Source organism: Athene noctua, chromosome 8 (genome assembly GCF_965140245.1).
Source record: "Athene noctua chromosome 8, bAthNoc1.hap1.1, whole genome shotgun sequence".
NCBI classification, from domain to species: domain Eukaryota; kingdom Metazoa; phylum Chordata; class Aves; order Strigiformes; family Strigidae; genus Athene; species Athene noctua.
In genome coordinates this window covers 3705851-3733180 of record NC_134044.1, presented here as the reverse complement: position 1 = coordinate 3733180, position 27330 = coordinate 3705851, and the positions used below count along the sequence as shown (strand labels likewise).

The following is a 27330-nucleotide window of genomic DNA, read 5'->3' as shown; positions in this document are numbered from 1 at the left end:
TGCCCAAGCACCGTATATTTGTGTCAAATATTTCTGTTTGTATTGATTCCTATCAAAACACTACAAGGGCAGAAAATGCAGAGATTGTTTAGGTCACTTTATTCTGTAGGAGTTACTTTCCCTGCTCTGCTATATACTTCTGAAGGGAAATCAGTTTTCACCTACCCCTGTAGCTTTTTGCTTGGTGTAAGCATACTTCTCCCGGGTACCTCTTTCAAAACGGTAGGTTGGAGCAAAAGTAATCTCTTCTTCCTCTAAAACAGAGAGATAGCTCTGTTACACTTTGGCCCATTAAGTACCCTCATCTCCGCAAGACAGTCACTGCTCTGTACACCCTGCCCCACATCAAGTCTGGCAGATAAAGTTGCTGGAAGTGGGAGAGGAACCTGCCAACAAACTCAGAGTCTTACCGAACTGCAGAAACACCTTTTGGTCCTTTCTCTCTATGAGAAGCTGGTCAAAAGCCAGCAGCTCCGGATACTGCTGCTGCCTGATCTTCTGGATAATATTCTCTGCTTCCTGCCAACAGGGAAACAGCAGAGCTGCAGATGATGCAAAACCTCCTTATAAATACTCTCTTCGCTGGTGAGCTGGCAAGTGTTTCTGAAATGTTTCACAGAGCCATACCCCCTGCCACTTCCCCACCTTTCCCACCACTGAAAGGCCCCAGTCTTTGGCACGTGGCTGAATATTTGTCTATTGAAACAGGCATCGAAATGCCCACACATCCCCTACACGAGCATACATGCACACACAGCCAGCCAGATGCACATCAACACCAGGCTCGCTGTTGTCTCCCGCCTACTGAAACCTATCCAGTATTTATTATGGCTTGCCTCTTTCTGAAGGCCTGTTCTGAGCCATTAAAAGCTAACCAAACAGAGCAGAAAGGCAATCTCTGGATCAAGCTGCTCAGGGACAGATGCTCGCTCACAGTGGGAAGGAGAATTGCGAGGTTTGGGGATGCGATGCTGCCTGGAGCAGCAGAGTGTGCCAGACAGCATTCCTGGGTCCATTAATCCTTGGAGAGGGCAAAGGGGATCTCCTTACTCTCCCTCAACTGGTGTCACACTCATGCCCTGGGGATCCCTTCTGCCTCCCTTCTTTCCGCCACTCTTTCTGCCATGTTGCCCTAGATTAGAAAAAGATAGTGCTTCTATAGCAACACAGTATTTTGTCTCTCCAGGGATTCACACAGAGTCCCTAACCGTTGGGGGCTGTTCCACACGGTAGTTCAAGTCTCCCAGCCAGAAAAGATGAGTAAAGCGATGAGTGATGTTAAACGGACTCAGTTTCTTATCTCCCAGTGTGAGGAAGCGCAGGATGTTCATGTAGTTCTGGTTGCGTCTGTCAAGACAAGAAACATCTGCCTGACATACTAAATTGCCATGCGATTTCTAAGTGCCCGGGCTGGCAGAGACTGCCGCTTTGCCAGGCAGGAACCGATCTGGCTCAACATCGAAAGAAGAGCAGATCAGAAGCCAAGAATTTGCCACCCCTGCACCTCAGCAGACAGCCCAGGTAACGTGCTGGGTGTCTCCCGGTGAGGCAGCCAGTAACGCCGCGCAGCTCCCTGCTGCGCCTTGTGCTGTGTGTGGCCTGGGGAGCTGGGGGCAGGAGGGCAGCCTGCTGTGAGGAGGAGGCAGTGGTCTTTACAACAACTTTAGGCTGCTCTACCTTGGGTGTCAGACTGTTTCCACCTGAACTGAAAAGCTGGAAAGCTGTTCTAAAGCCACTTCTGTTGCCTCCTGGGGCTGTGCTTTTCTGAGCTGCACATCCTAGAAACCCAGCATTAGACTCTTTCCTTTAGATTTCAGCAGCAAACACGTAACTAGATTTTGGCAGCTATTCCAGGCCCTGGGGAACCCTTCCATAGAAGTTAAATCCATCAGTGGCAAAGGCCCTGTGCAACCCTTCCATAGAAGTTAAATCCATCAGTGGCAAAGGCCCTGTGCAGAAATCCCACACCATCTGTTTTCTGGGACCTGGACTGAGAAAGACAGCAAAGCCAACCTCCTCATTTCAAGTCCTCTTTGCTTTCCAAACCACTCCTCCAGCTGGTCCAGCTCCTCCCAGTGTGGGCACAGATCTCCCAGCAATGTCGGGACCTTTGCCTTCCAGTACTGTACTGCACAGAACCTGCCAAGACTGTGGAAACTCATTTCACAGCTGGCTGTAGAGAATTAGCCACCGTGGAGATATTTGTGTGTGACACTCCTCCCTCTGGGTACTCCTGACAGCATGCTCTGCCTACCAGGATCTCTCTCAGCTGTGCCCCAGGGCACACCACAGCTCCCGTGCTCGCAGCACTGCCTACGGTGAGGAGGCTGATAGTCCCCTTCAGCACGTTATTCTGGGATGGGAAAAGCCTTCCCACATCTCTCCAAAGCACTGTAGATCAGGGAACTGTTTTCCTCATGTACTGGGCTTGCATAACAGGTCACACAAGTGTTGTGTGAGACATTTACACTTGGCTCCGAAATAACTTTGCTGTCCATTTCAGCTGTACTCATGTGGTATGGTCATATAGCAGAAGTCTTTAATTTAAATGGTGACACAGCGAACAGCACCTTTAGGACAGGTTGCCCTCCCAGGACACAATTTTTTATGGTCAGAAAAACATGCTTGTGACTGTCTGGTGGACCCTCCTTCCAAACACAGCCTAGGGAATTTTACCCTGGGTCAACATCCATTTTTGAGAAGGGAAGATGTATCTTACCTGTGTTTCTTTTCACTTCCTGAAGTCAAATGGCTGTTAACAAACCCAAAAGATGTTCCATTAAACATGAATGACACCCCCACAGCTCCTTTATTACCTGGAAAACGATAAGCCAAAAACGTCAAGAAATCAATCCACCTCCAGGCTGAGTCTAGCAAAGATAATAAAGCACCTAGCACATCTTAAGTGGAGGGTGAAGAAGAGAAATAAATTGACTTAATCAGATTAAGCACAGATTGTGGTAAACTTTCTAAGGATGCTAAAAAAAAAAAAAAAAATTAGTTGAAGGGAAAGAAGTGCAATTTCCTTGTGAAACCGAAAAAAGTGCAATCCAATAGCCAAAGGTGTTTTCTGGGAATATACGTATATATGCACTAAGAATACACACAAATAGATTTCCTCTCTTGCAGGGTGAGATATAATCATTGCTAGTGGGATATAACTTTAGTACCACTGGTGTCACATAAATGTAGTCAAAGGAGTCTTGCAGAGAAAGAGTTGTTGCATTTCAAGGTGAGTATTGGCACAGACTGAACAGATCTCAGTCCTTTGGACAAGACCAGGTCTGTTCCTCACCCAGAGTGTTGGCGATGCCCGTCTTCACGTTGTCTGTGCAGATGTGGCTGATGCGGTTCTCATGTTCTGGCTTGGCCAGTACAACAATCCTGATGTTCCAGAGAGTATGGATTGCTATCTGCAGGGATGGGAAGGTTAGAGGTTACATTTCTGCACATACCTGTGGAGCTGTGTTGTAGCTGCAGCCTTCCTGACTCCTTCTGCAGCACTTCTCCTACACAAATTTTCTTCCTGTGCTCAGGATATGCTTTCAGACATTTTATTCAAAGGTGGGAGGAGGGACCTAGCTATTTTCTAGTGTTATTTTCTAGTTAATCATTGGATTGCCTTGCTTGCACAAAATACAGTTTCCCAACCACCATGAGAGCTGCAAATCCTGCTCTCCTGTTGCCTGCTCAGATATGCTTATATTTGTTTCTTGACATCACTGAAAATCAGGAATGTCCAAACCTGGTCTTAATAAGGTTCAGTTTCTTTTATGATTGTGCCTGTGTGCTGTTACATCCTATTGTGCAATAGTCTAGAGTGAGCTCTAGGCTACAGCTGGCTCAGAAAGTTGTAGTCTTCTCCTTTACGAAGGTCAAAATATCACCACCACTTGACTCAGGTGCTCAGTGTCTGCCTCTTGCTCCCAGGATAGTAGGCAGAGTAGCTGGGTCCCTGTTTTGGCAGTGGGGGGGGGTCACTGCCCATAGCAATATGTCCATCTAACCAGCTTCAGGGGAGGATCTCGTGGAGTCCACAGACAGATTCAGTTCACTCTCCCTCATGCAAATGCAGTGACAGTAAAGGGAGGGAAGGGGAAGAGGTGTCGGCAAAATGCCACTTACTCCTCTGTCTCTTTTTTTGCACAACAGGTATTCTCCTCATATGCCTGAGTTATGTGCAATAGCTGGAATAATCCCTCACCACTTTGAAACTGATACTGGTGATTTCCTGCAGGGAGTGCCTCAAAGTCTCCAGCCATTCCTTCTCTCCCTGGGGATCCTCCTGGGTGCCAATCACGTAGATGTCATGAGGAATGTAGTCGGCAGTGTCATCACGAGTCTTCCCCTGCCCCTTGGAGAGAAACCAGGAGGTGATCTTCTTTGGGGGAGGCGCAGCACCTTTTATTAACAAATCAAACACCAAAGTAAGTCAGAGTATGTTCTGTCAAACCCAGGACACAGACAACCCATGGGGACAGAAATAACAGGCTTCACATTCACTCTGTCCTGTATCGGTTTCGTATCAGCAGAACACACTATTCTAAGATGATAAAGACATTAACCCCACCTGACTCACTGATGAAGGAGTGACTCTGCTTTGACCATCTTCCTCTGATTCACTAGCTTACCACAGCCAAGTATGAAAGTAGGGAGCTGCACTCCTGGCCTGCCCCTGCCTTTATCTTAGCCCTTAAATATGACTGAGCACAAACAGTTCAGCTTACAGCAGTTGAACCAGGCTTGTCTCCCAAAATGGGAAAAATAACTTAAATTCCACTGTCCTCAACTACTCTATCCCCTTCTCTAAATATTGCAGATACTCAGCTCTCTTCCCAGGCTGGACACGAACAGTCCCTGGTCAGGTTCAGAGGCAGGTGACATGAAGTTATTGGAATTGTTCCTGCCCTTTCTGCAAGGTGGAGGATAGAGTACACTGCTGTACCAGCTTTGTGACAGCCACAGTTCCCTGTCATTGGAGAAATCCTTCAGCACCCATCAGAGCCAACCCTATGGTCCTTTGACTGGAACTATGAAAAGTGTCAAACCACATATAAGAATAAGCCTAGAGATCAGCTCTTCCCCTGTCCCAGTGGAAGAAAATCCCTGGTGTACAGATCTGCTGCAGAACAAACACAGTGTCTGGAGCTCATCTTGACAGGTGAGCACACATTTTGGCAAGTGTCTGAAGGAATGTCCATGTCAGAAAGGAGCCCATACCCATATTCCAGGTCCCGATGAAGATGGTGATCATATCAGGCTCTGGTTGCTCCGAGTGTTTATTCTTCATCTGCTGCAGAAGTTGGCAGAACCCTTCTCTCTTCTAGACAGGGAGGAGCAGAGACAATTAAACGAGATGCTTAACTCCTCCAGCATGACCTCTTGAAAAACTAGCTGAACCAGAACGTTCTCAGCACACCTGAAGGGCAGATCAGCTCTCTACTATCCTGATACCTTCAAAGAGGCTGTCTTTCCTGTGGTACTTTCTCAAGCACTTAGCTTGTGCATTACATTAACAAGTGCTCAGCTGGTCAGGGGAAAGCCTGGACTTCCCTCTTGTTTATCTATATAAACCTTTTTGCAGCTACCCTCACACGACCCCTTGCCTCTTCTCACTGCTTGCTGATACTTCCGTTCTCCTGCCTCAGTGACAGTGCCTAGGTATGGTTGTCATCTCCGGTTCATTTTCTGGACATTTCCAGAACAAAGGAGAAATTTCATTTTTGCAAAGCCAACCACCATCCTTCAACAGTTCCTCTTTCTGCCAAGGAATGCCTTGTACCACGCCCACCCAGGTACCTCCTCCAGGCTGGCAGGAAGGAAACGTTGTGTATGTACCTTGGAATCAGAAAAAACATATTCCTTCCGCTGCGTTTTTTCTTTTTCCGTTTCCAGTACAATCACCAGTTTGTTAGGGACCTTCTGGGACTTGATAAGCTGCAAGACTAAACAGAGACTGGGTGTCATGAGCTGCAGTCACTGAAACTAGAATCCCACCAAAACTAACAGGACCCTGCTCACAGGCTCAGGACTTACATGGTCTGTTATATCTAAGGCTCACTTTGCCCTGCATAGCTACATTTTAATGTTGCTTAATCCTGTTCCTATAGGAATAGATTTGGTCTCTGAAGTGAGGACACCCAAAACTCATTCTGCCTGGATCTCTTGTCCATACCAAGCCCTGCAGTCTGAAGTGAAGCCTTGGCTTCCTGAAGGCAATCTCTCTCTATCCTGAGCCAGCCTACATATATTCCTTCCCCATCTGTGATAGAGGAGGTAAAACCTCATTTGATGGTAAAGGTGATTCCTCCCCATCTAAAATAGCAACGAAGTAATTATGAACACCAGCTGGAGAAAGCCATACATGAGAACTAATCTTTTCAATCACTCCCAGCAACAGGTTGATTTTCTAGCAGGAGAGAGCCCAAGGGCGTTGTTTACTCTCTTATAAATCCTGCCCTGTTTGGCTCAGTCTCAGTGACCTGCCTGTCCAGAAACACAACAGAAAAAAAATGGAAGTTGTTTGACTTGGGCATTCGCAGACCTGACTGGCATTGCTTATCTGTAGATATATCGATTCACATACTAAAAAAAAAAAAATTAAAAATCAAGGGGAAATTAACTGAAAAATGTTACTGAAACTGAGTATCTGGCTTTTTACCATCAAAAATCATCACAGAAGTCAGTATGTTCCTGCAGATTTTTTTTTTTTCAAGTGACATTGTTTTTCAGTAGAAAATGGGTCTATTGCAACCCACTCTACAGGGAATCTTCTATCAAACCCTTGCAGTCCTGCCACCACTGTCTTCATTTAGACAAGGAGGCCAGGCCTAAAACAACCTGTGAAAGTTGGTTACCCCAGTATTGACTCCCTGGTCTCTGCAGACTGCTTTGGGGATAGGCAGTCTAGACTGACTGGAGCCTTGCACAACACCTGGGACTTAGCAGAAATATCTGCACTCTGGCCAAAGCTTGCCCTCAGTGGGGCCAAAGGGAACCCCTCCCCATCAGCCATGGGACTGAGAGTCTCATCCTGCATTTGTGAATTTAAGCATCTTACTTTTCTTGTGGGTATAAAACTTGTCTTCTGGACCATCCTTAGCTCTCTTGATAATCAGTTTTCCCATTTCCACATCAACCTTGAGGTGTATTTTTGAGAAAATTCCTAGGGAGTCAGCTTTCACCTATTGGAAAACAGAAAGATTTTTCATAAGCGATCTTCTACACTTCAGTCACGTGCATTACAATTGCAACACTTGCCTGAATTTATGGACACACATCATCATTATGCCAATCTCACTAGACATCTCTTAAGCATTTGCATGCTGCTAAACAGCATCCAGGAATAGCTGTTATCTCTGTGGCAGCACAGCAAAGTTCCCAGGAACTGAGATACTGACATAAATCTGCATTATTGTCCTTCCACGCTGTGATCAGCATTGTTAAAGAAGCACATTTACCTCAAAAGTAACAGGGGGGATAAGGGACCGCCGGTGTGTTGAATCAGGACCTTCAATCAACAGTGTTTTCACCTGCAAAAGAATTTACATGTCCCATATTGCATTTAGTGCTTCTGTACTACATTGAGAGTAATGAACTCAGAGCAAAGAAATCTTACTGTAGCAGAGGATTGCACAGATTATGAACAAGAAGCATAACTAGAGGCAAAAGATGACAACAAGATAATATAAAATAGCTTTAAAACTCTACCTTTTCTTCAATGGAAGACAGCAAAGAAATCAGCTGATTGAGTTTCAATACAATATTGACTGGACTAGCTTCACCGAGCATCTGATAACCGCAGCATAGAAACAAAAAGAGAGAGATGCATAATTACCAAACCCACAGAGCATGGCGTGGAAGCGCAGCAGTCTCACCCCAGGAACACCTCACACACAGAGCAAGGAGCAGCACTTGTGCCTCTGACACTCTAATCTGTAACGGGCAGCACCAGAGCACAGAGTTTGGCTGAACATGAAGAGGTATGGGAGGGTGGAAGGACAAATTTGCGAATTTGCAATCCCTGTCCATAGGTTAGAGGCAGCTGGGCATGCAAGACAGTCAGCTTGCTGCTGGGGGACAGGTTTGCATGACAGCTCCAGGGCTCAACGTACAGAAGTGTTGGACTTTTGGTTTTCTGGGCTACTGGCAGGGAGAAGAAAGTCATAGGACTTAAGTGGTCTGGGGGAAGGAAGGATTTGACAGTGAAACATCCTGGAGTGAAGTTTATGGAATGAGAAATGTGCAGTCCTAGCCCACAGGCTAAGGGAGGATGAGGAGATGGAAGTCCTCAGGCAGTTCACTGCTCCTTCCTCCGGGGAAGCAGGCTGAGGGGACTATGGGATAAGTGAAACTATGGGGATATAACTCACTGTGTGCCCTCTGCACTGCAGCCAGAAAGAGGCTAGAGAGAACAGAAGTGGTAACCGACCACCTGAATCCCATCGGTCAGTGCTGTGCAACCAGAACCTTCCCCCCGCCCCACGCTGACAGCCACCCGCACTCCTCTCTCTTCTCCTTTCCCACCTTCCAGCCGACTTACTTGTGAGCGCTGATGGATACCTGGGTGCAGCTGCTGCTCAAACACCTTCTGGATGGACTCCAGAGATGGAAGAGTCCTAGACGCTTCACTGGGAACAAAGACACAGCAGAGGTCTAAGGCTGCAGTCGGGTACCCGGGTAGGTCAGCACTTGGTCTCTCTGGACAAAGCCAGGCTGCAGAGACTACAGGCACACATTCACACCAGGCCTGCTCTTGCCGTGTGTCATGTTCTTGTCCTCTGGTGCTTACTGCTCTCTGAGCGGATGGGATGGGTGATGAGAGCATTGCTCAGCTGCCTTAGTGACACTGCCAACAAAGGCAGCTTAGAGTTAGGCAACTGACTTTGCCTTGCAATGGCTGAAGCGTGGGCACACTGGCTGCTCCTCAGTTTTCGCTTCGGAGTTGGTAACTTCCTAAATCTCTCCAGAAAGAAGTCCCTGTCTGGGCTAAACCTGAGGACACTCTAAAACCAGAATCAACCCAACTATGCCAACTCATAGATCAAAGCGCACGGAAAAATCTCAAAGCCCAGCAAAGTCTGGTGCCTGTGACTGCTGCAGTGGCAGAGACAGCTCAGTTTTGCACAGGTCTGGCGCAGCTGCTGAGGCTGATGTGGGATGCTGGGGACACTTCACAAAGAGGAAACTAACTTTTAGATTTTTTCAGCTCACATGATAAAGAGGGGCTGGGTGCAGCAAGGGGGTGGAAGAGCCAGCCTTTAATCTCTTGAATGGGAACTGTTTGCAGATTACAATGAGATTCCTTCAGCATTTCCCAATTAGATTCCACAGGATGCTCATTTGTCAAAACGCTGTTGTATGAATTTGGCACAGAAGCTGCACTTCAATAATGACAAGAGTTAGCACGGAAAGAGCAGCCAGGGATTGCAGGTCAAAAGGAAGGTGATGGTGGGGAGCAGTGCTAGGATGCTTGCATTGTGCCTAGTCAACAGTGGATATTAATGATTTCCCTCACTTTCCCTTGTCCGAATGGACTGGATTTTACTCCCTTGGGAAAAAAGCTGGGAAAAGTGCTCCAAAGTGAAAGTATGCCTGACTGTCTGAAGATGAGATACATGTCTAGGTGCTGAACCATGGATGATTAATTACCCAAATTAAGCATTCATGTTTGAAATTTCAGTATGAAAGATTTTCCACAGGGCACACTTGTAGGAATCTGGATCTGCTAAATTTAGTCCTCCAACACCACTACTCAGCTTTGGATCATGTAGGACAGGGTCTCTGCAAAGGGGTCTGACCCCAAACCCAAGACCCCTATTGATTTCTGCAGCCATGGAACCATACCCCAGGAGGCTGTGGGAAGTTGTAGGAGTACTAGGTGAAGTTCAGTTTGAAAAGAATGAAATGATATTTACTGTGACCAAGAGTGCAGAACGTGTAGGCTATCTCTGGAAAACACTGAGCAGCAACTGCTTCAAGCAGTTCAAAAATTATTTCTCATGGGAACCTGCCCTCTGTTTACCATAGGGTGCAACATGTAGCATGTGTGGAGGATGGGGTAAGAGTATCTGCAGGCAATTAAACTTTTCAAAACCATGAAGTGGTTTTAATTGCACTTATAGCTCCTTTTGTTTTCTTCTTTTGACAGTATAAAGGAACTACATGTAGTGATCTTCACTGATGTGTCAGAAGCCTGTGTGTTCACATGATCGCACAAGTGCTGGTATCACAAGTGCTTGAAAAGCCACCTTAAAAGCTCTCTGTGCAAATTATCCAGTGAGGGAGAATAGACACGCAGAGGGAGCATGCAGAACAGTGATCAGTGATCAAGTGATGGTTTCAGACACTAGCCAGCTGAATAGGCCACTGTTAGTGTTTGTCACTTAAAGCTGGTAGGAAAAAAGTCAGCTCGCATGGATAGTCCCTGCTTTTTGCTGCACTGGCACCAAGCTCTCCGTGAGTCAGCTTTCCAGCCCCTGGAGGATTCCCCTGACTAAGGAAACCCTTGTATACCAATTTCTTTTAGCACTGAATGTTTCACAAAAGCACCCATCAGCCTTACAAGTCTCTATTTTCTTTCATTTTTAGTACATGAGCTGTCAAAGTGAACAGCCTCTCCCAAGAGCGGTTGCCCCATTTTCCTGCAGGCTCTGATAAGAAGATGTGCCATGACTGCCCTGACCCCCTTGGCCACAGCTAGCCCTAGAAGGTAGTGGCAGCTTCCAACAGAGTTGAAATCAGCTTTCAATGACATTAATGCACACTGGGGTCTGATTCTTGCTGAATTAATCAGGAATCAGTGGTGAGGGGAAGAGATCAAAACCTTTGCACTATTGGTCTGCTGTGACCCAGCTGTGCTTGAGCTCCTTGGACAGAAATGAGTCCTGCACCCGCCCATGAATAATTCACAAACTGAAAAAGGCACAGACTGTTCACAAACAGTTGGTCCAACTCCTCTCCCAATCCCATGGTTCACTATAAACTCTTTTACTTCCTAATCACTGAGCAGCTCCAGTGTGCATCCCCTCTGCCTTGCTAACATTGGCAGCCAGTGCTTACCCACAGCCCACTATCAAACAGAGAAGTGAGCCAAGGGGCATCAGGATGTTCATTTTTCAATGATGGCAGCATGTCTGATAGTGACCCTGAAAGATGGCACAGCTGGGCTCTGTGAGGTTGGAAGAGGACAGAATAGAGCATCACAAGAAGCTTAGATTCACAGCAAATCGGTGTGGCTCACAAGCAGCCGGGGTCAGCGCAGCCACAGCGAGTCTTTGCCTGCACACTCATAACACTCGCCAGTGCCAGGGAAATTCAAAGGAGCTTCAACTCCAGTGAAAGAGCTCAAGCTGTGCCAATTAACATTTCTTCTTGTTGTCGTTTTTTTTAACATATTCTCAATTGTTGTGAAGTAACGAAATTGAGTATTATTAAGAAAAAGAGGACATAGCCACTGAGAAGCAGCCTAGGGATTACCTGTTCATCCAGCTGGAATCCCTGTGCAGCTGAAGAAAGCTGAGGTAAATAAAAACTAAATTTAAATAATGCCACTGATTTCAGAAGTCTGATAAGGGAAGTAAGCTAAAGCTCCAGACAACCTCAGAGATTAAGACTGCAGAAGACAGTAAGATACCCAGGCACCTGACTACTAGCCAGCTGAAGCTAAGCAAATAGTTTGGTTGGATGGTAGAGATTCATGAGACAATCCAGATAGAGGGGGAGAAGTTCCTCAGAGACATCTGACTGGGACTGAAAACAACCTGCAGTTCTGGACCTTCACAAAAAAATTGAGAAGGCAGCTCCATCTAATTGAAATAATGCAGGTATGGGGAGAAAATGCTGGGGAAGGGGGGAAGAATTGCATGATAACATACAATTCCATAGCTCTGTGCAGCCACCAGCACAGAGGGCAGGCAGCTTGCCCCTTGCTGTCTGTGGTGGTGCAGTGCCCCTGTGCTCAGCAGGCTTCCACCAACAGAACAACTCACCCAGCTCTGTTCTAGGATGATGCTTTTCAAAGTCTAGTCACCAAAAAAACCTACAGAAAATCTGGAAATTTAAAAGGTGCCCTGGCACTTGAGTGGACTGTGGACGCTTTGCATCTTCTTTCTTGCCATCCTATGTACATTTACAGGGAACAGGGTTTGTGAAACCCAGATAAGGTGAAGTAGAATAGGAAGTTGGAGATGGAAAAAGCCAGCCATCATCAGAACAGCAGTACTGGAGGTATTTTAGTAACACAGAACTCTCACTTGTGATTTCATTAGATGTTAGTTTCCATTGTTCAGGTTTATTCTTAGCTAGCCACCTGGGTCCCCCCTCTGTAGGCGTAGAGAAGCAAAACCCTCGAGCAGGGCGCAGAAGAAGAAGGGCAGCTCTTTGCACAACCCATCCTCAGTCCTGCCAGGGGCTTGTCTGTGGGCGGCTGACTTCTGGCAGAAGGAACAGGGCTGCACATTCCTCCCCCCTTGCCTGGTAAAATGTGCACAGGGGCCACTGCTTCAGAGGAGTAATCGTGGTTCCAAGCAGCTGAGCACCTCACTCACTGCCCTACATTCCTTCCATGGATTAAAGCCAAGCAAATCAGCAGTATCAACCCCTCATTTCAGCCCTTTCTTCAGCCTGGGTTAGTTCTAGAATAAGATCAGGCCAGTAGCACTACCAGCCTCACTTCTAAATACACTGGAGAGAAGGATATTGCAAGCCACGGATACAAGTGTGGAAGTATGTGCCCTCTGCCACAGAGTGTTCTAAGATCTCTGCAGAAGTGTGGACTAATCTCGTTTGCTTACAAGCAGCAAGAGGGGAAATAACACCCTTCCATCAGAGAAAGAGGGAGCTCTGTAAGGTTTTATTTTGCTATCAGTTTTCTTCTTTGGGACCTGGAAGGTCTATAAATAGAAAAGGTAAAAGCTGTAGAGTCTAGGCTTGTTTCTCTTTTCATTTGAGCTGGACTTCACTGACATCAGTGGAATCACTCCAGGTTCACAGTGCATTAGTGGGAAGGAAAATCAGTGTTTAAAATACAGCTATACACCAATATGTGCTTGTTTCCATAAATGACTTGTGCTTGACAATTCTGTGGGTGTCATTTATGCATTACCAAATTATGCAGTTAATCAGTTAGTGCATTTTTTTGTTTTGTTTCTTTCTAAACAAAGCATAAAAAATAATACTCCACTGACTGAAACCGCCTACAGGGAAACTTCACTGTCAGAGCTATGTCTTTAATATAGATTTTGCATCTTTGGACCAGAATCACAGGTCATGAAATCTAAATATAATGTTTTTGAGGATAAGCCAATTTCCTATGCCAGAAATGCAGGTTTTAAATGCACACACATGGAACCTACATTAGACTACAGTGTTATAGCATTATACTCTGATCTCTGAAAACCATCCTCTAGTTACCTGAAGAGTCCTTTGCAAAGCAGCGTAAGTAGTTTCTTCAGTTGAGGAAGATTGCTTGAGCCAGTCTGCACCATCTCAAAGTCACTGATGATGTGAACTCGCAGGTAATCCTGGATGAGTTTAAGATGCTCGTCAGAGACACTGCGAAAGAAAGAGACAGGTCAAAAGTCAGCTCTTCTTTCTGCTCCCAAATATCAGACAGCTTTATTGTTTTTCTGAAACTCCCACTGCCAGCAAGACAGATGGGGAGCAGTTTCCCTTGGACTTCAGTGTAAATGTGCAGTTCTTAGAACTGGACCATGGATCCCCCATCACACTGCTGACACCTCCTCTTCTTCCTTCCCCACTCCAAATCCTCTCCTCCATGACTGCTGAGCTACCATGCCAGGGGAAGTCTTGTGATACCTGGCTTTGTCAAAGCCATGGTGGGATCATTAGCCTTGGCAGGTAAAGCCAGGCTGCTGTGAGGTCTGCAGCTGCAATAGTCTGCAGCTCAGGGGCTCTGGGGAGATGAAGACTTCCTTTCACCTCACCAAGTCCCACTTCAAAGGTTTTATTCCAAATAATCCAAAACAGTCTTAGGGGGGGCTGACACCACAGGGCTCTATGGGATGCTCCCCTCCTCCTTGTCTCTGTGGTGCCTGGACCACAAGAAAGGATGAACCAGGAAGACTGTATGTGTTGTCTTGTGTCCTGAGAAATGCAGAAAGTCCCAGCTGGCTACTTAACAGATTAAATGGTGCAGGCAGCTAAACAAAACTGGGTTTCTCCCAGTCAGCCAGCTGCTACTGGACCACCACAACAGGACCTGTGCTGCCACGAACAACCACTGTTTGCTTACAGCCTCCCACTGCCCTGGAACAGGCATGCATTCTGATTTTGTTTTATATTTAAACTGCAGATCTGGTTATTAAATGTCATGCAGCTTCCTCTAAGGCTTCAGTGCGTGTCCAGATTTGACACAACTAGCACGTGGGACAATGTGAGTCAGACCTGTAGCTGGACTAAATCAGTAAGTATGAGTACATGGAAATCCACACACAAATTTATTCTTTTTGAGGACTAGTTGCTGTTTTCTGACACAATCTGAAGTTTAGGCACGTGGCTAATACACCAAGTTCTCTCAGATACCACCATCCTTTATGTCAGAAAACTATACCTCAGTGGAGAAAGTCTACTGGTGATTTCAGTACTTCAGAAAAGTATCTTTTTCTAGATGACAGTTGGACTATAAAGAGTAGCCAATGCACTGTAGATCTGGTTCTATTCTTCATTTGGTAGTATAAATGATTAATAGTTTTGCTGAATCAGAGAGGTCCTCAGCTTTCCCAAACAGAGAGGCTGATTGTGCAGCCCTGAGACTTGCCATCCTCACCTGCTTGTGTCCTGGTACTGCAGTCGCTGGAGTAGTGTCTCAGAAAGGGACAGTTTATTAACATCTGCCACCCTGGAGTTTTCAGGAAGAGAAGATACCTCCTTTGTCTCGCTGCTCGGCAATGCCATGAGGATGTTGCGTGGGGGCAGGATAGGAGGTGTGGGTACCAGGTCTGGCAAGGAGGAAGGGAAAGGCACAGTCATCCCAGCATGGCATTTTGACCTCCTCCCCCTCAACCACAGTCAGGGCAGAGTCTGCACCGCAGTGGCAGAAACAATCCCTTCTGATTTCGGAGCTGGAGAGCTCAGAGCTTGATGCTGGCCCGGCTTTGTTCTCAGGGATGTCAGTGGTGTGAGACCAGTGGGCTGAGCTGCCAGGGCTTGGACCTCCTGTGCAGGCAGCCTATGCCTCTGCCTGGCAGTGTAACCTCATCGAGGCAGCTTGACTGTCCCATCTGCACAGCAGCTATGACGGTTAATTAGTTACCTTGAATATAACACTTAGAGAACATAGATGTATCTCATCCATATTGTTGCCATTATCATGGAGATCTGCTACTGGGGCAGAATGGATGGAGGGGCATGATGGAAAGAGCACCAGAAGCTGCTAATTGGAAAGAAGTGAACAGCTAAAGTAAGCATATGTGGACAAAATAGACCCCATAATCCTGTACAGAGGGGCTGAGTATCTTGCCTTGTCTTGTGGCCATCAGGTTGGAAGCACAAAGAGTTTTCCTGCTCTGTCATCCTGCTGCTCAGCACACCTCCCTCTCCTGAGAGAAGCGTGGGTTCACCTCCATTTATCCCAACCATGGTTGCCTTTCTTTTCATACCAATTGCTTCAACACTTTGTTACAGCTGTCACATGTAGCTGTTTGATTTAAGAGGTTTTGTTTGGTTATTTCCTAATGGTGGAAATTTTCATTACAAAAAGACACCCAAAAACTGATCCATTGCTCCCGGGCAGAAGCTGTGATTCAGAGAAGTCACCACAGCACTGAGCAATGGCACAGCTGGGTGATGCATCTGGAAGGTACCTGGGTGCTCATCTTCCACCTCTGCAATTCTACATGTAAGATGGCCAGGCATCTGTAGGCCCTACATGGCTCCAGCACAATGGCATCAAAGTGCCTTAACAAAATTAAATTCTGTATGTGAACAGCCCAGCCCCAGTGCTAATATCTCTTCATCTAAAGGCTCTTAGTCTTGGCTAGAACTTCATTCCCTGCTGCTCGCCTCTCTGTGTATTATTTTTTGCTGTAATTCCCTCCCCCGCCCTGAGAGCTGGAGACTCAGAGCAGCTGGCCAAAAACCAGGAACATCTTTCCTGAGCAGCTTTGCAAAATTTTGTTCTGTTTCTTCATGAGACTTGCATACCAAAATCTTCCAGCTCCTGTCAGATATCCATCGGATTGAATAAATGTACACAAGCACATCAATCTGCTTTAGTGCACATGCCTGTCTGTCTGTCACAGGGACTATGTCCTTCAGACAAGTTTTATTGTAATGCTCATCATTTCCGGACAGACATCAGCAAGGACAGGAAGGATGGCTCTGTGGTATGACCTTCCCCTGGGATTCAGGAGAACAATGACAGATCCAAGGGATGATCCAGGAAAAATCCAAGGAATGATCCAAGACCAGTGAGTGTCAGGAACCCTCAGTGACGTTTCATATAAAATAGTTGGGATGATGCCAATCACACCTCTTCATCATACGTCTGTCTCTATGCATAGAGTTAGACTGTCTTCCACTGCAGGATCTCTGCCCTCTGGTTATGACTGTGAGAAACATCTAGATCAGAGCAGATAATGAGTCTCGAGTTTCAGATGACCCAAACCCCACAGCAGCCGTGGCGCGGGGCACTGCAGAGATGTGCTCCAAGTCTCTAGGGGAGCATCTCTGCTGCTGATACAGTGGCTCTACAGATGCAGTGCAGGGAGAGGGGTGTGGAGACATGTGAGATGACTGGACATAAACTGTCTTGAGTCCAGATGAAGGACAACAGATTAGTCAGCCCTGCACTTGATATAATATACCTCTGCAGAAAGTCTCAGTGTGAGCCTCAGGCGAGCTAAACTGATGCTCCAGATGCAGTAGCACCCCAGCACCATGAGGACTCACTGACTCAAGGTCTTGCCAGCTCAGGTCTCTCTATGCCCTGCTCCATTTTATTGCATGGCATGCTTTAATCCCCCTGCCTGCACTGCATATCTCCAGTCCAGAGAAAGTGTCAGGGGTCTGCATCACCAAGTCAGATCATGGGTTTCTTACCAGCATCCTCCTCCTGTTCATCTGCAGCCTCCTCCTCTTCCCGTGGCACTGGATATTTGAGGTGCCATACGAGACCCATGTTCTCCTTCTTGTAAAATTCTATCAGTTCTTCCAAGGTCTCGAAATACTTCACAGGAACACCCTCTGATGCCTGAAACAAAACACAGAGGCTGTCATGGTTTGGGATTTCCTACTACAGAAACACTGCTTCTCACAGAAGGAAAAATAAAGTCATAAAGAGAGAAAACCCCACTGCCGCTGTCCTCCCAGCTCTCACTGCCCATCTGACCACAGGCTCTGTGCAGAACAACTCCTGCAGTACAAACAAAAACAGATACACACACACGTTCCAGCCACTGTCAGCAAAAATGGCAATCTCAAAGATTCACTGAAGCCAAATGGAAGACTTCTCTCGTTTGATTCAGTGTGCTTGGCTTCAAAGCAAAGGAAGACTTTAAAAACAAATAATTCTCCCAGATTAATTTTTGCACTCCCTCTTTTACTGAGCACAAATATGGACTATGTTATATTTTGTGGTAACCAGGAAGAATTTTTCTGTGAAACTGCAAGATAAACATGTCTAAATCTAGACTTTAGCATCCTTTCCAGGATTCAGAGGATCAGAACTAGGTTCAAATGAAACAAGCTAGCAAGTTATTGTCACATTAAAAAATGTTCAGATGAAGGTTTAGGAAGCTGAGACTCAGGACACAGCTATGACTGAATGCATCAGGCATGACACCGAGCTTGCCAGCTGAATTTTAACCGTGACTAAACCTGTTTCTAGCACATCCCTGACCACTAATCTGAGGAAACGGATACTTGCAGAGGGCAAACACAGGGATAAGGTTTTAGAGACCTTTGGAGGCAAAGCTTCAGAGCAATTATATCTACTCATCAGTGTGAACGGTAAATCTGATGGGATCACCAGGCAGAACAGCTGCCGCCCCTGCAGACCCTGTTGCTTCAGCCAAGAGCCCTACCAAAGCCAGAGAAATGATTTGTCATGGCTCAGCACAGACCTACTGACTAAAAGAGAGAGCTCTGCATTACCTCCAGAACTCCGCTTAAGTACCATGCAAACTCAAGGCAATGGCAACATGTAACAGAAGCTCTGATCACTCTTCACCAGCGGTGCTCTTGGTGTCAGGGTGCTCTCTTTCTAAATGAGAGTTTTTCCCAGAGAAACCAACCCAAGAAGGCCTCATCTACACATGCAACAAAACATCAAGGAGCAGGGCCAGAACAGTGCAGAACAGCCCCACAAGACTTGAAAGAGCAACACTGGGAACTGCTCATGACTGGGGATACAGCAGCAGTGGGCAATCAAAAGGAAGACCTGATTGCCCCAATGGCTTGACTTGCACGGTTTTACATGCATAAAGCTAGATTTTGCAGAGGAAAACTGTTAGTTAATAACAAATTAAAGCTTTGCCTTCAATTTGAAATAACTTGTTATGCAGCCACACTGTAGACATTCTGCCTCTAACTAACAGGCAGGATATTTTAATTTCTTTTTGGATTGCAATTATTGGCTGTAAAAATTAACATACGTGAATTTTTAATACAAGTTTGAACAAGCTTATTTACTTCCCATTTGTGTTTGCCCAGTTCAGTTTCTAATTATGTGTGAACTTCGTTTAAAAGGCAAACAGCAAAACCAAGAGATTAAACAGGAGAAATGCTAGCATAAACCACAGTGAGGAGAAGACAGAAAAATGCCTTCAGTGAGTCCTAGCAGCCAGAAGATTTATTTTAAATTTTTCCTAAAGAATAAAATCTCAGGCCAGAAATTAGGACAGTGCTTTCAATACTGAAACACATTTGAAGCCTTCAATGCCCTCAGGCCTGTCATCAAAAGTACTTTTCATTTTTAACTACACCTGCATGTCTTTAAAGGCACAGCAAGACACATTTTCATAACAAATGTGCATGATGTTTCTGAGAGCTCTGCCTGTACAGTCTGCTTTTCTGTCTCCCAGGTGTTCCTGCATTTATCGAGATTTATTATTACTGTACACTGGAAAACACCGCATTCAACATAAAGGCAATGCTTGGACAAACACTGGATTATATTTTTGTGAGGCCAGAGGTGTTGAAATAAATCACTAGTTAAAACTTCACAGGACTGTAACAGCATAGGCCAGATCCCGTTCTGCTAGAGCAGCACAAACTCAGCAGAGTCAGAATGACTTCTGATTTACACCAGTTAATATAAATACTGTCTTGGTCCCCCAGATTCTTCTGCTTCTTGATGCCAACTGTGAAGGCTAGGAATTTGGGAAAACCATCCAAGAAAAAAAGCACTCAGCTCTAATCCATCATACGAAAGTATCCTGAAGTCACAGTGCTGCACTGGGACAGACCTGGAATAATTCAGCCGGCTGCTTCCATATTTCTCTGTTCATCTTCCCCGCAGCACGTTCTCTGCTCTGCAATCCCTGTTTTTGTGATTGTTTATGTAGCTGTGACCAGCAGTCCTCCTGGCAGCCCAGCATGCACTGTTAGCAGCACTGACTGCAGGATGGCAGCGTGCTCAGCCTTCATGCCCAGCCCATGGCAGCGTTCAGCCTCTGGATTTAACCTGCCTGGTTCTGCTCACCACCTACAGCACCTGTAGATGGACTGGAGCTCATGAGAGATGAGGCTTGTGATGGTTTTCTTTGCCCTAAATGCCTGGAAAAAGGCATCAGCCCCTTCAGAGCACACACTCAGACCCTAAAACACGTTGAGGGTAGACAGAATGGTCAGGGTTTGCCATCTGCATCTTTGTAGGAGGAAAGCTTTGCCATCAGTGCTCTCTCCCACCTCTTAAATTACTGCAGCCTACCCTGCTCCTCCTCTTTCCAAAGTTGTCTTCACACTGCTACTTTGCTTTCCAAAGACCTCGCTGTCTGCCCGCTTCCCCAGATCTCCCCTGACTGATGACTGTCCCCGCAGCCCCCCATCCTGCTCCCGCACAGCATCCCTCCCACCCGCAGTGCCCTAACACTGTCTTCTCAGCCTTGTTTTGCCTCTCAGCTCCTGCTCTCCCAGAGCGCTTGCAAGAAGATGGATTGCCCTGTACAGCTCTTTTCAGGCCAAATGGAGCCTTGATGTAAGTGGGAGGAAAGGCTGAATTAGCACTTTTTGCTGCCAAGGATAGTTCAGTCTCTGGAACCGTGCTGGTCTCTGTGGTAACCAGAAGAAGCAGCATTTTGTAACAGGCCTCCTTCCTCTAACTCACTGCACTGCATTTCAAGAGTAGACTGGAGCCTGTGGTCCAGCTCAAATTCCCCAGAGTGGCCATAAGCCCCAGCTCACATGCAGCTATCAGGATTCACACACAGAAGCCCCACCATTATGCACCCCCCTTCTACCCTGGTAGCTTGACTGGCTGGTCAGGCAGCCAGCCCACCACCTCCAACCACCTTTCTTGATGAACTCTGCCACCTCCTCTCTCAAGGATAGCTGGGATTTGTGGCCATGTGGAAGAACTGGGCTTTGAATGCATCCAAATCCAACCCATCATTCCCAAAGAGAGGCAGTCTCCATCCTGGTAGTGCCAGCTCCTCCAACAGCCCACCTTCCTCAAGCCCGTTCAGGATAAAAAAAGACCAATTCCCCACAGCACACAGTAAAAATAAAGGACAACGCTTTCATATTTTAAGACAGAATTCAGCAGGGAGCGAGCAGCTGCACCAAGACAGCAAGAGCTGCAATAAGGAAGCGGGAAACTGGTGGGGTCAGGAGCTCCAACCAGCTGTGGCCAAGCACCGAGGGAAGAATGGGGGAACCTCAAACCTGCTCAGCACCCGCTCACAGGGGGGGAGCTGGAGGGCCCTCCCCCACGCCTTGAAAGCCACAGTGGCAGCACAGCCTTGCTGTACATCAGCTTTGTCATCCTGAGAATGAAAGCAAAGACCGCTGGATTATTCTCACTCATTTTCTTTTGTATTATAATTGTTATTATTTGCAAGGACCTCAACAGAGGAAGCATGCGGGAAGGGCTGTGCCCCTCCAGCACAAAGCAGTGCCCAACAACCCTCTCTGCCTGTTTGCCTGCACTATGAAATGAGACCCTCTTAGTTCAAAGCACCCCCCAAACCTTCCCAGTCCCCCCAGGAGAGCAGGGCACACCGCTTTGTGCCGCCTCCTTCCGCACAGAGGCACAGCAAAAGCTGCATGTTGTTTGAATTGGAAGAGAGAACAGTAAAAGCAAGACCTCGCTGCACTTGTTTCTCCTCTTGGGGAAAGGATGAGAACAAAGCCTGCATGACAGACACTAGTCACGTTGTTCAACACACAACTGCAAGGCGCTTGGATACGGCTGGTAACAAGTTCTGTGAGAGCCTCTCCAAATCCAACAGCCTGTAACTTTGCAGGGCAATAGGACCATCCCCCAGGCTGCGGGGTGTTCCCAGCCCAGCAGTGCCCGGGACTGCAGGGACGATGCCTGTGTAACATCAGTTTAACACAGAAAACCTGGTTCAGTAATGTTGCAGCTAACACCCAGGTTGCTAGCTGACGTACCTGAAGGCTGGCCAAACAATTTTCACTGCCAGCAAGCAAGGAAAGCAGCACATAGATGGGACATACGCTTTCTTCACACTTGAACTTGTGGCAAAGATTTATAGGTTAGGAAATAAAAGCAGCGGTGGATAGTAAAATGCTAGCACTGAGTCGGTCTGCATCTGGTTGTGGAGCTCATAAGCAAAAACTGGACTGATGATGCACTCTGAATAAATGCCCTCGAGACAACCACACTGGATGATAGGAGTGAGGCAAAATGGAGCCTAAGCTTTATGCAAACTTGCTCTGGTTTTTGAGACAAAGAGCAGACGCGGAACAGGGCACTGCAAACGAAACTGAGCAGGATGGGGCCGCACGGAGCAAGGTGGAGCCACCCGAGCAGAGCGCAACAATGAAATCCACTTCCCGCCCCCCAACTTCGTTTAGTAAGTAACTATTTCCTCGGGGTTATCACAGGATAGATCTTGTTTTAATTGTGAAGTGAATTGTTTCAAGTCATTAGAAATGTGGATGGCAAGTGTCATCTCCATGGGAACACACCACATCCCCAGAAACGTGCTCACACAGCTCACGGGACGCCGGAGCGGCGTGGAGGGCAGGCTGTCCTTCCATCAGCAGCTCCTCCAGCATCACCACCAGGACCTCAGCTTCGTGCTGGTGATAGCCATAACATACAGAAAGGAAATACCTAGTGAACATATGCAATACAGGGAACGGCCCGTAAGACGTCAGAATTGCACAAAGGAATCTGGATAATAGCGAATCAGAGACTGCATAGCAATTTTACAGGGGGAAACTGCACCAGAAAAAGTCTGTCCTTCTGAGGTCTGTTAATGGGAGTGTCATGTGAGACGCAGGAAGGAACTCTTCTGCTGTACTTTGTGCTGTAAGGCCTTAGCTGGACTGCTGTGTCCAGCTTGGGGCATCACTTTTAAGGAACATGTGAAAATACCATAGAGTCCCAAGGAAAATTTACAAGGACAGCTGAAGAGTTGGAAAATGTGATTTACAAGGAAAGCTCAGAAGAAAGGGACTGGTATGGTCTGGCAAAGGGGCAGCCTGGAGACATGACAGCAGCAGTCTTACAAGCTTTAAATTCTCTTATAAAGAAGATGGCAACCAGCTGTGCTTCAAGTCCCCCAAGGACAGCAGGTGTGGCTGGCTTGCTTTGCAGCAGAGACTAGATCTCAGAGAACCTTGCCAGGCAGAGGCAGTGAAGTCAGGCTACACAGGGAGAGTGTGTGTCCACGTCTCTGGAAGCATCACGGTGCAGAGTACCCACGCATTCCTCACAGCTGGCTAGCAAGCACCTCTCCTACTTCAGCCTGAAAACAGGGCAAACACTGTGGTCAGAGACCTCACAAGGCCTCCTGCTGCCCCTAATTCTGCAACTGTAAGAAGCCCTCTGCAAATCTGCCTGCTGCCTCTTTGTCCAGATACTGCTTTATTCTTGGGGATGACAGGTAAAACTGAACACACCCGTGCTTCTTGTCATGACCAGCACGGCCATTTCAGATGCATCCCAAACCACAGACTCTCAGATCCTCCACATGTCCTTCTGACTCCAACCCTTTTGGCTGGAAACCTCCTTTCCCACAGGATGTCTTGGTGTCCCCTGTCCTTCAGAAACGGCCCTCAATTCTGCAGATCCTTCCAGTTATCAATTTCCCTTCTATCTTCTGCATACTAACCACACAATGGTTTAACACAACTTGTTTCTGCCTTTGTGCTGAATAGGCTTCCGAGTGCTTAATTTCATGAAAACAGGTATGACTAAAGCCTTTAATCACTGGTCTTTGGTTAAATCTTGTGATCCTCTTTCCAAATTCATTTTTCAACAGGTTTTTGTATGGCTGATCTCATCTAATCTTCCTCTGTATCTGGTGTAAAAAGGCCAACAGGGCCCAACTTAAGACTCCTCTTCTTCATTATCTCCAAGCAATGCCATCTGGCCAAGAGAACGCCTTGATAAAGATACTCCAAATACAGTTTTGCTAAGAAGCAGCTCTGAACATACCTTTAAGAGAAGTTACAAGTGGAATATAAAGACATAAAGCGAAAAGAGATTTAAAAGTTGTAAAACGCTAAGCCAGGCAAGGAAGTGGTTAACTTGGGGTTCATTACAACAATTGTATAAATAGATGGCACAGGAAGTCTGGGGCCCTCAGAAGGAAGAGGAAGTGTTTTCCTTTCCTGAGCCAAGGCACAAGGAGGAACTAGGAAACTGGTCATCTGGTTATATTGCTTAAGGACAATCTTTTCTAATTAACACCAACCAGAGTGCCTTAAAACAGGTATTTAAACCCATATATAGGCATTTCAGTAACAGGCAATAAGTTTTCAGAGTTATAAAATTCTTGCAATACCCACCAGCTTAAATTGAAGCTGAAAATCAGGTCACTTCTACTTTGGTGCGAAAGGCTGGCAGGAACTTTTTCCCTTTTAGATTTGAAAAAAAATAAATTTCTTAGGCTTCCTGGTTTAGAAAAAAGTTGTCTTCAAGACTGTCTGTTAGCTAGGAAGTCTAGGTGGCATTTTTAAATTTACTTTTGGCTCTCATGTAGGCAAGCTTTTATAATTCACCAAAGAGCTGAACCTAAGACATAAGAAATTCCTGATAAATTGTTTTTGGAAGCATTTTAAAGCAACACGATTGTGTTTCAGTTTTGGTTTTTTAGAAAACATTTCTTATTTTTAGATCAAATTTTGTGCTAAGAAATTTCAGGAGCATTTCACAGGAATGGGATCACAGACAGGAATCACAGCTGGGAGAAACAGCCACTTCCCAAAATACAAGCCACCCAGAAACGTACTCTATTTTGAATGCAACACCAGGGCTGGGAAGAAACGGGGCTGACTAGCAGTACAAAGGGTGGGGAGCAAGTGTGTGGCTGAGGAAATGGGGGGTCCTGTGACAGGGAGGGCAGGTAAAGGAATGGACATTAATAAGTGGTGGGACTCTGTGAGCTGGCAGGGGAGTTCAGATGTTGGGTAAAGCTCAGTGAGAGGGTTTCCATCAGGGGAACTGAGCAAGAGAGAAAAGGCAAGGAGAAGAATCCAGGGAACCTGGTCAGAAGATGCCAGAGGGTGGCCAGAGCAGCGTCTCCTCACCTGGAAAAAGTCATATGAATTTTTGGGAGAATGGCACAGTGTAAGTGCAGTCGTTAGTTATGTAACTTGAATAATGTTGGAGAGAATGTAAGGTGAATAGTCTCTGTCTCCTCTGATATGGGAGAAGAGGAAGGCTTTCTTGCCTCATTCTGAATACAGTTTGGTCCTGATGCTCAAGTTTGCTTATTCGTGGCACTTTTACTACAGTGGCGTTTTACATTTAAGAATGGTTAAAATCAAAGAAATCAGAATGTTTTGGGAAAGAGGGCTTCAGAATTTCTGAAAGAGATTATTCATGGAAGGAAACAAGGAATTGCAATGGAACAACTAAGTATGTATTACTTCTAGCTTGTGTTTCTGGCTGAAAATCAGACATCCAAAGAAAAAAAACTAAGAGGAAAAAATAAAGAAAATTCAATTCTATGAAGTTCCCTCTGTTCCTCAAATGCAACTGAAGGATACCATTACATACTGCCTCTGCCACAAGCTCCATTTCTTTAAGCATAATACTGACGTAGGAGACACTGTGTACGAATTACTGGCACTGCATCACAACGCTTTTCTTATTATGCATATAAAAAAAAAAGGAATGCTAAATGATTTTCACTCTCTTTCACACTAGTGTGCACAGAACATTTGTTAAAGTTCGGCACCTACTTACTTGCTCGCTTGCAATATGTGCATGAAATATGAAATGGGAATCGTATTGCTGCTAGCTGGAAACAAGTCAGACAGGTGTAGTTATGCATTCTTGCCTCCATTGCTAACTGGGCAGGAGGGCACATCATGACTTCACTTCCAAGTTGTCTGGTACAGTGCAAATCTAGATTAAAAACTAAAAATATTAACCTCCCTCCTGATCCAATTTTGGCCAAAATGGCCACTTCACTTCTTCCTGTTCACAATGTCATGGAAAAGATATGGGAAGCACAATGCATTTTGCTCATGCTCAGTTTCAAATGCTTAACAGGTTCTACGCGTGGAATGTGAGTCCAGTCTGAGTTAATCTTAAAAAGATCCTGACTGTCATATCTGTCACTTCTGATCTCTTCTGCCCCTGCAAGAGGTTTCCTTTACATGATCCCGCCTGGGCTTTGTTCTGGCAGCCCGGAGATTGGTCATGTTCACAGGTAGGAAGTGCTCCCATGGCAGAACAGGGACACTTGCAAATTAAAAGAGTCTGTTGAAGTGAAGGAAGATTGAAAGGAGTTTTTGGTAGAGTATAGCTGGCTGCCAAATTTTCATCTCAAGTTCCTTGTTAAAATTCTACATCCTAAAGAAAAAACATATTAGAAGTTCTGGAAGGTAAAGGGCCTATGAAAGTCTTCTGAACCAACATTCTCTCACAAAATAAAGGCATAGATCATAAAAATAACACACTCAGATCCTACTTAAGGACCCCATTCCACTCTGCTCCGGCATGCCACAGTTCACACAAAAAGTGTGTTAACTGCCAAATACCTAACTAATAGATACAAGCTAGTAAGAACACCAAGCAACTGTAGGAAGCATCAACACCCTGTACTTGAGGTAGTTCCTTGCACCAAATAAAACATTCAAATTCTAGCTATCAAAAAGAGATTTTAGCAAAAAGGCATGTTATGATCCAACTCACAGCACCAAGAGAAACCTCCTGAGCAACCACCCTTTCAGCATTTCTTTGTGTTATAACAAATAAGATTTACATCAACAACAGGCAAACAACAGTACGGTTCCATGACAGAACATGAGGGACTGGTATTAAATTTAGCTACAGGGTGCAAGTCAGATGAGTTGGTGATGAATGAGCAAGGACTGCAGATCCATAGGGATCTGATGCAATTTTTTTAGCACTTCTGTAGTGTGTGGGTAGAATTTAAGTTAAAGTTTTAGAGTACGCTGCTTCTACCAACTTCAGTAATTTTATCACAAGCCTTGTGCTTTTTGGTTTTCTACTGAAAAACTTCAGCACTTGAAGTCAGATGAAAATTTCCATTTTCATTTCTTCATAAGGTATCTAGCTCAAGTGATTACCATGACAATCTTGGAAACACAGGTCCTCAAGAGCTATCAAGGCAACCAAGGCAGCAAATGTAATATAGTCATCATTTCTGAAGGCAGTTTGTGGAGGTCATCGTTCTCACTTTGTAAGCACTCACTGCTGACAGTAACTGAGCTGGGGAAACTATTGCAGGTCACCAATACTTGCTTCTCAGTGGAAATTCCCAAGCGCCCTTCAGCTTTTCCCTCCATAGAAGGCAATAAATACAACCCCAGGCAATAGCATGTGGGGTTTGAAGTCCTAAGACAAAGACCTTTTCCCTGAGACAGGTGAAGGCATGCCTACACTAGTTCTGCCCTGACTGCAGGACAGGACCCTCAGTTCAGATCAGTCCTACACTACATTTCGGGGGGTTTCCTCAAACCTGCACAGACAGTGGAGGATCCATAGCCAGCTGCTTTCCCTATTGTCTTCTGTGCTGAATGAATCCCATTTTCAACAGACACCAAGCACTAAATTAGCATGACTTAAATAAAATATCCAGTGGAAAAGAGAAAATGTGAGATTAAAGAAGTTATACTTTGCTGAAGCAAAGCAGTGCAGGCAGAAAATGGATGTACAACATCTGCATTCACTACATTATACTGCATAACTTTCTAGGATTG

At 45.9% G+C, this 27330-nt stretch overlaps 1 protein-coding gene across 2 annotated transcripts in view; it reads right to left on the bottom strand.

The window, feature by feature from the left end:
• Positions 1 to 27330, bottom strand: part of INPP5D (inositol polyphosphate-5-phosphatase D) — a 57314-nt gene that overhangs the window by 10811 nt on the left and 19173 nt on the right. For both annotated transcript variants that reach the window (XM_074911766.1, XM_074911765.1), the window contains exons 4-18: positions 17062 to 17212; positions 14789 to 14960; positions 13414 to 13554; positions 8543 to 8630; positions 7711 to 7791; positions 7461 to 7532; positions 7061 to 7184; positions 5839 to 5945; positions 5221 to 5323; positions 4205 to 4401; positions 3296 to 3413; positions 2720 to 2816; positions 1209 to 1347; positions 411 to 519; positions 166 to 254 (exon numbers count right to left, since the gene is read on the bottom strand). In XM_074911766.1, coding sequence (XP_074767867.1) covers positions 166 to 254; positions 411 to 519; positions 1209 to 1347; positions 2720 to 2816; positions 3296 to 3413; positions 4205 to 4401; positions 5221 to 5323; positions 5839 to 5945; positions 7061 to 7184; positions 7461 to 7532; positions 7711 to 7791; positions 8543 to 8630; positions 13414 to 13554; positions 14789 to 14960; positions 17062 to 17212 — 1788 coding nt within the window. The remainder of the gene's footprint in view (positions 1 to 165; positions 255 to 410; positions 520 to 1208; positions 1348 to 2719; positions 2817 to 3295; positions 3414 to 4204; positions 4402 to 5220; positions 5324 to 5838; positions 5946 to 7060; positions 7185 to 7460; positions 7533 to 7710; positions 7792 to 8542; positions 8631 to 13413; positions 13555 to 14788; positions 14961 to 17061; positions 17213 to 27330) is intronic.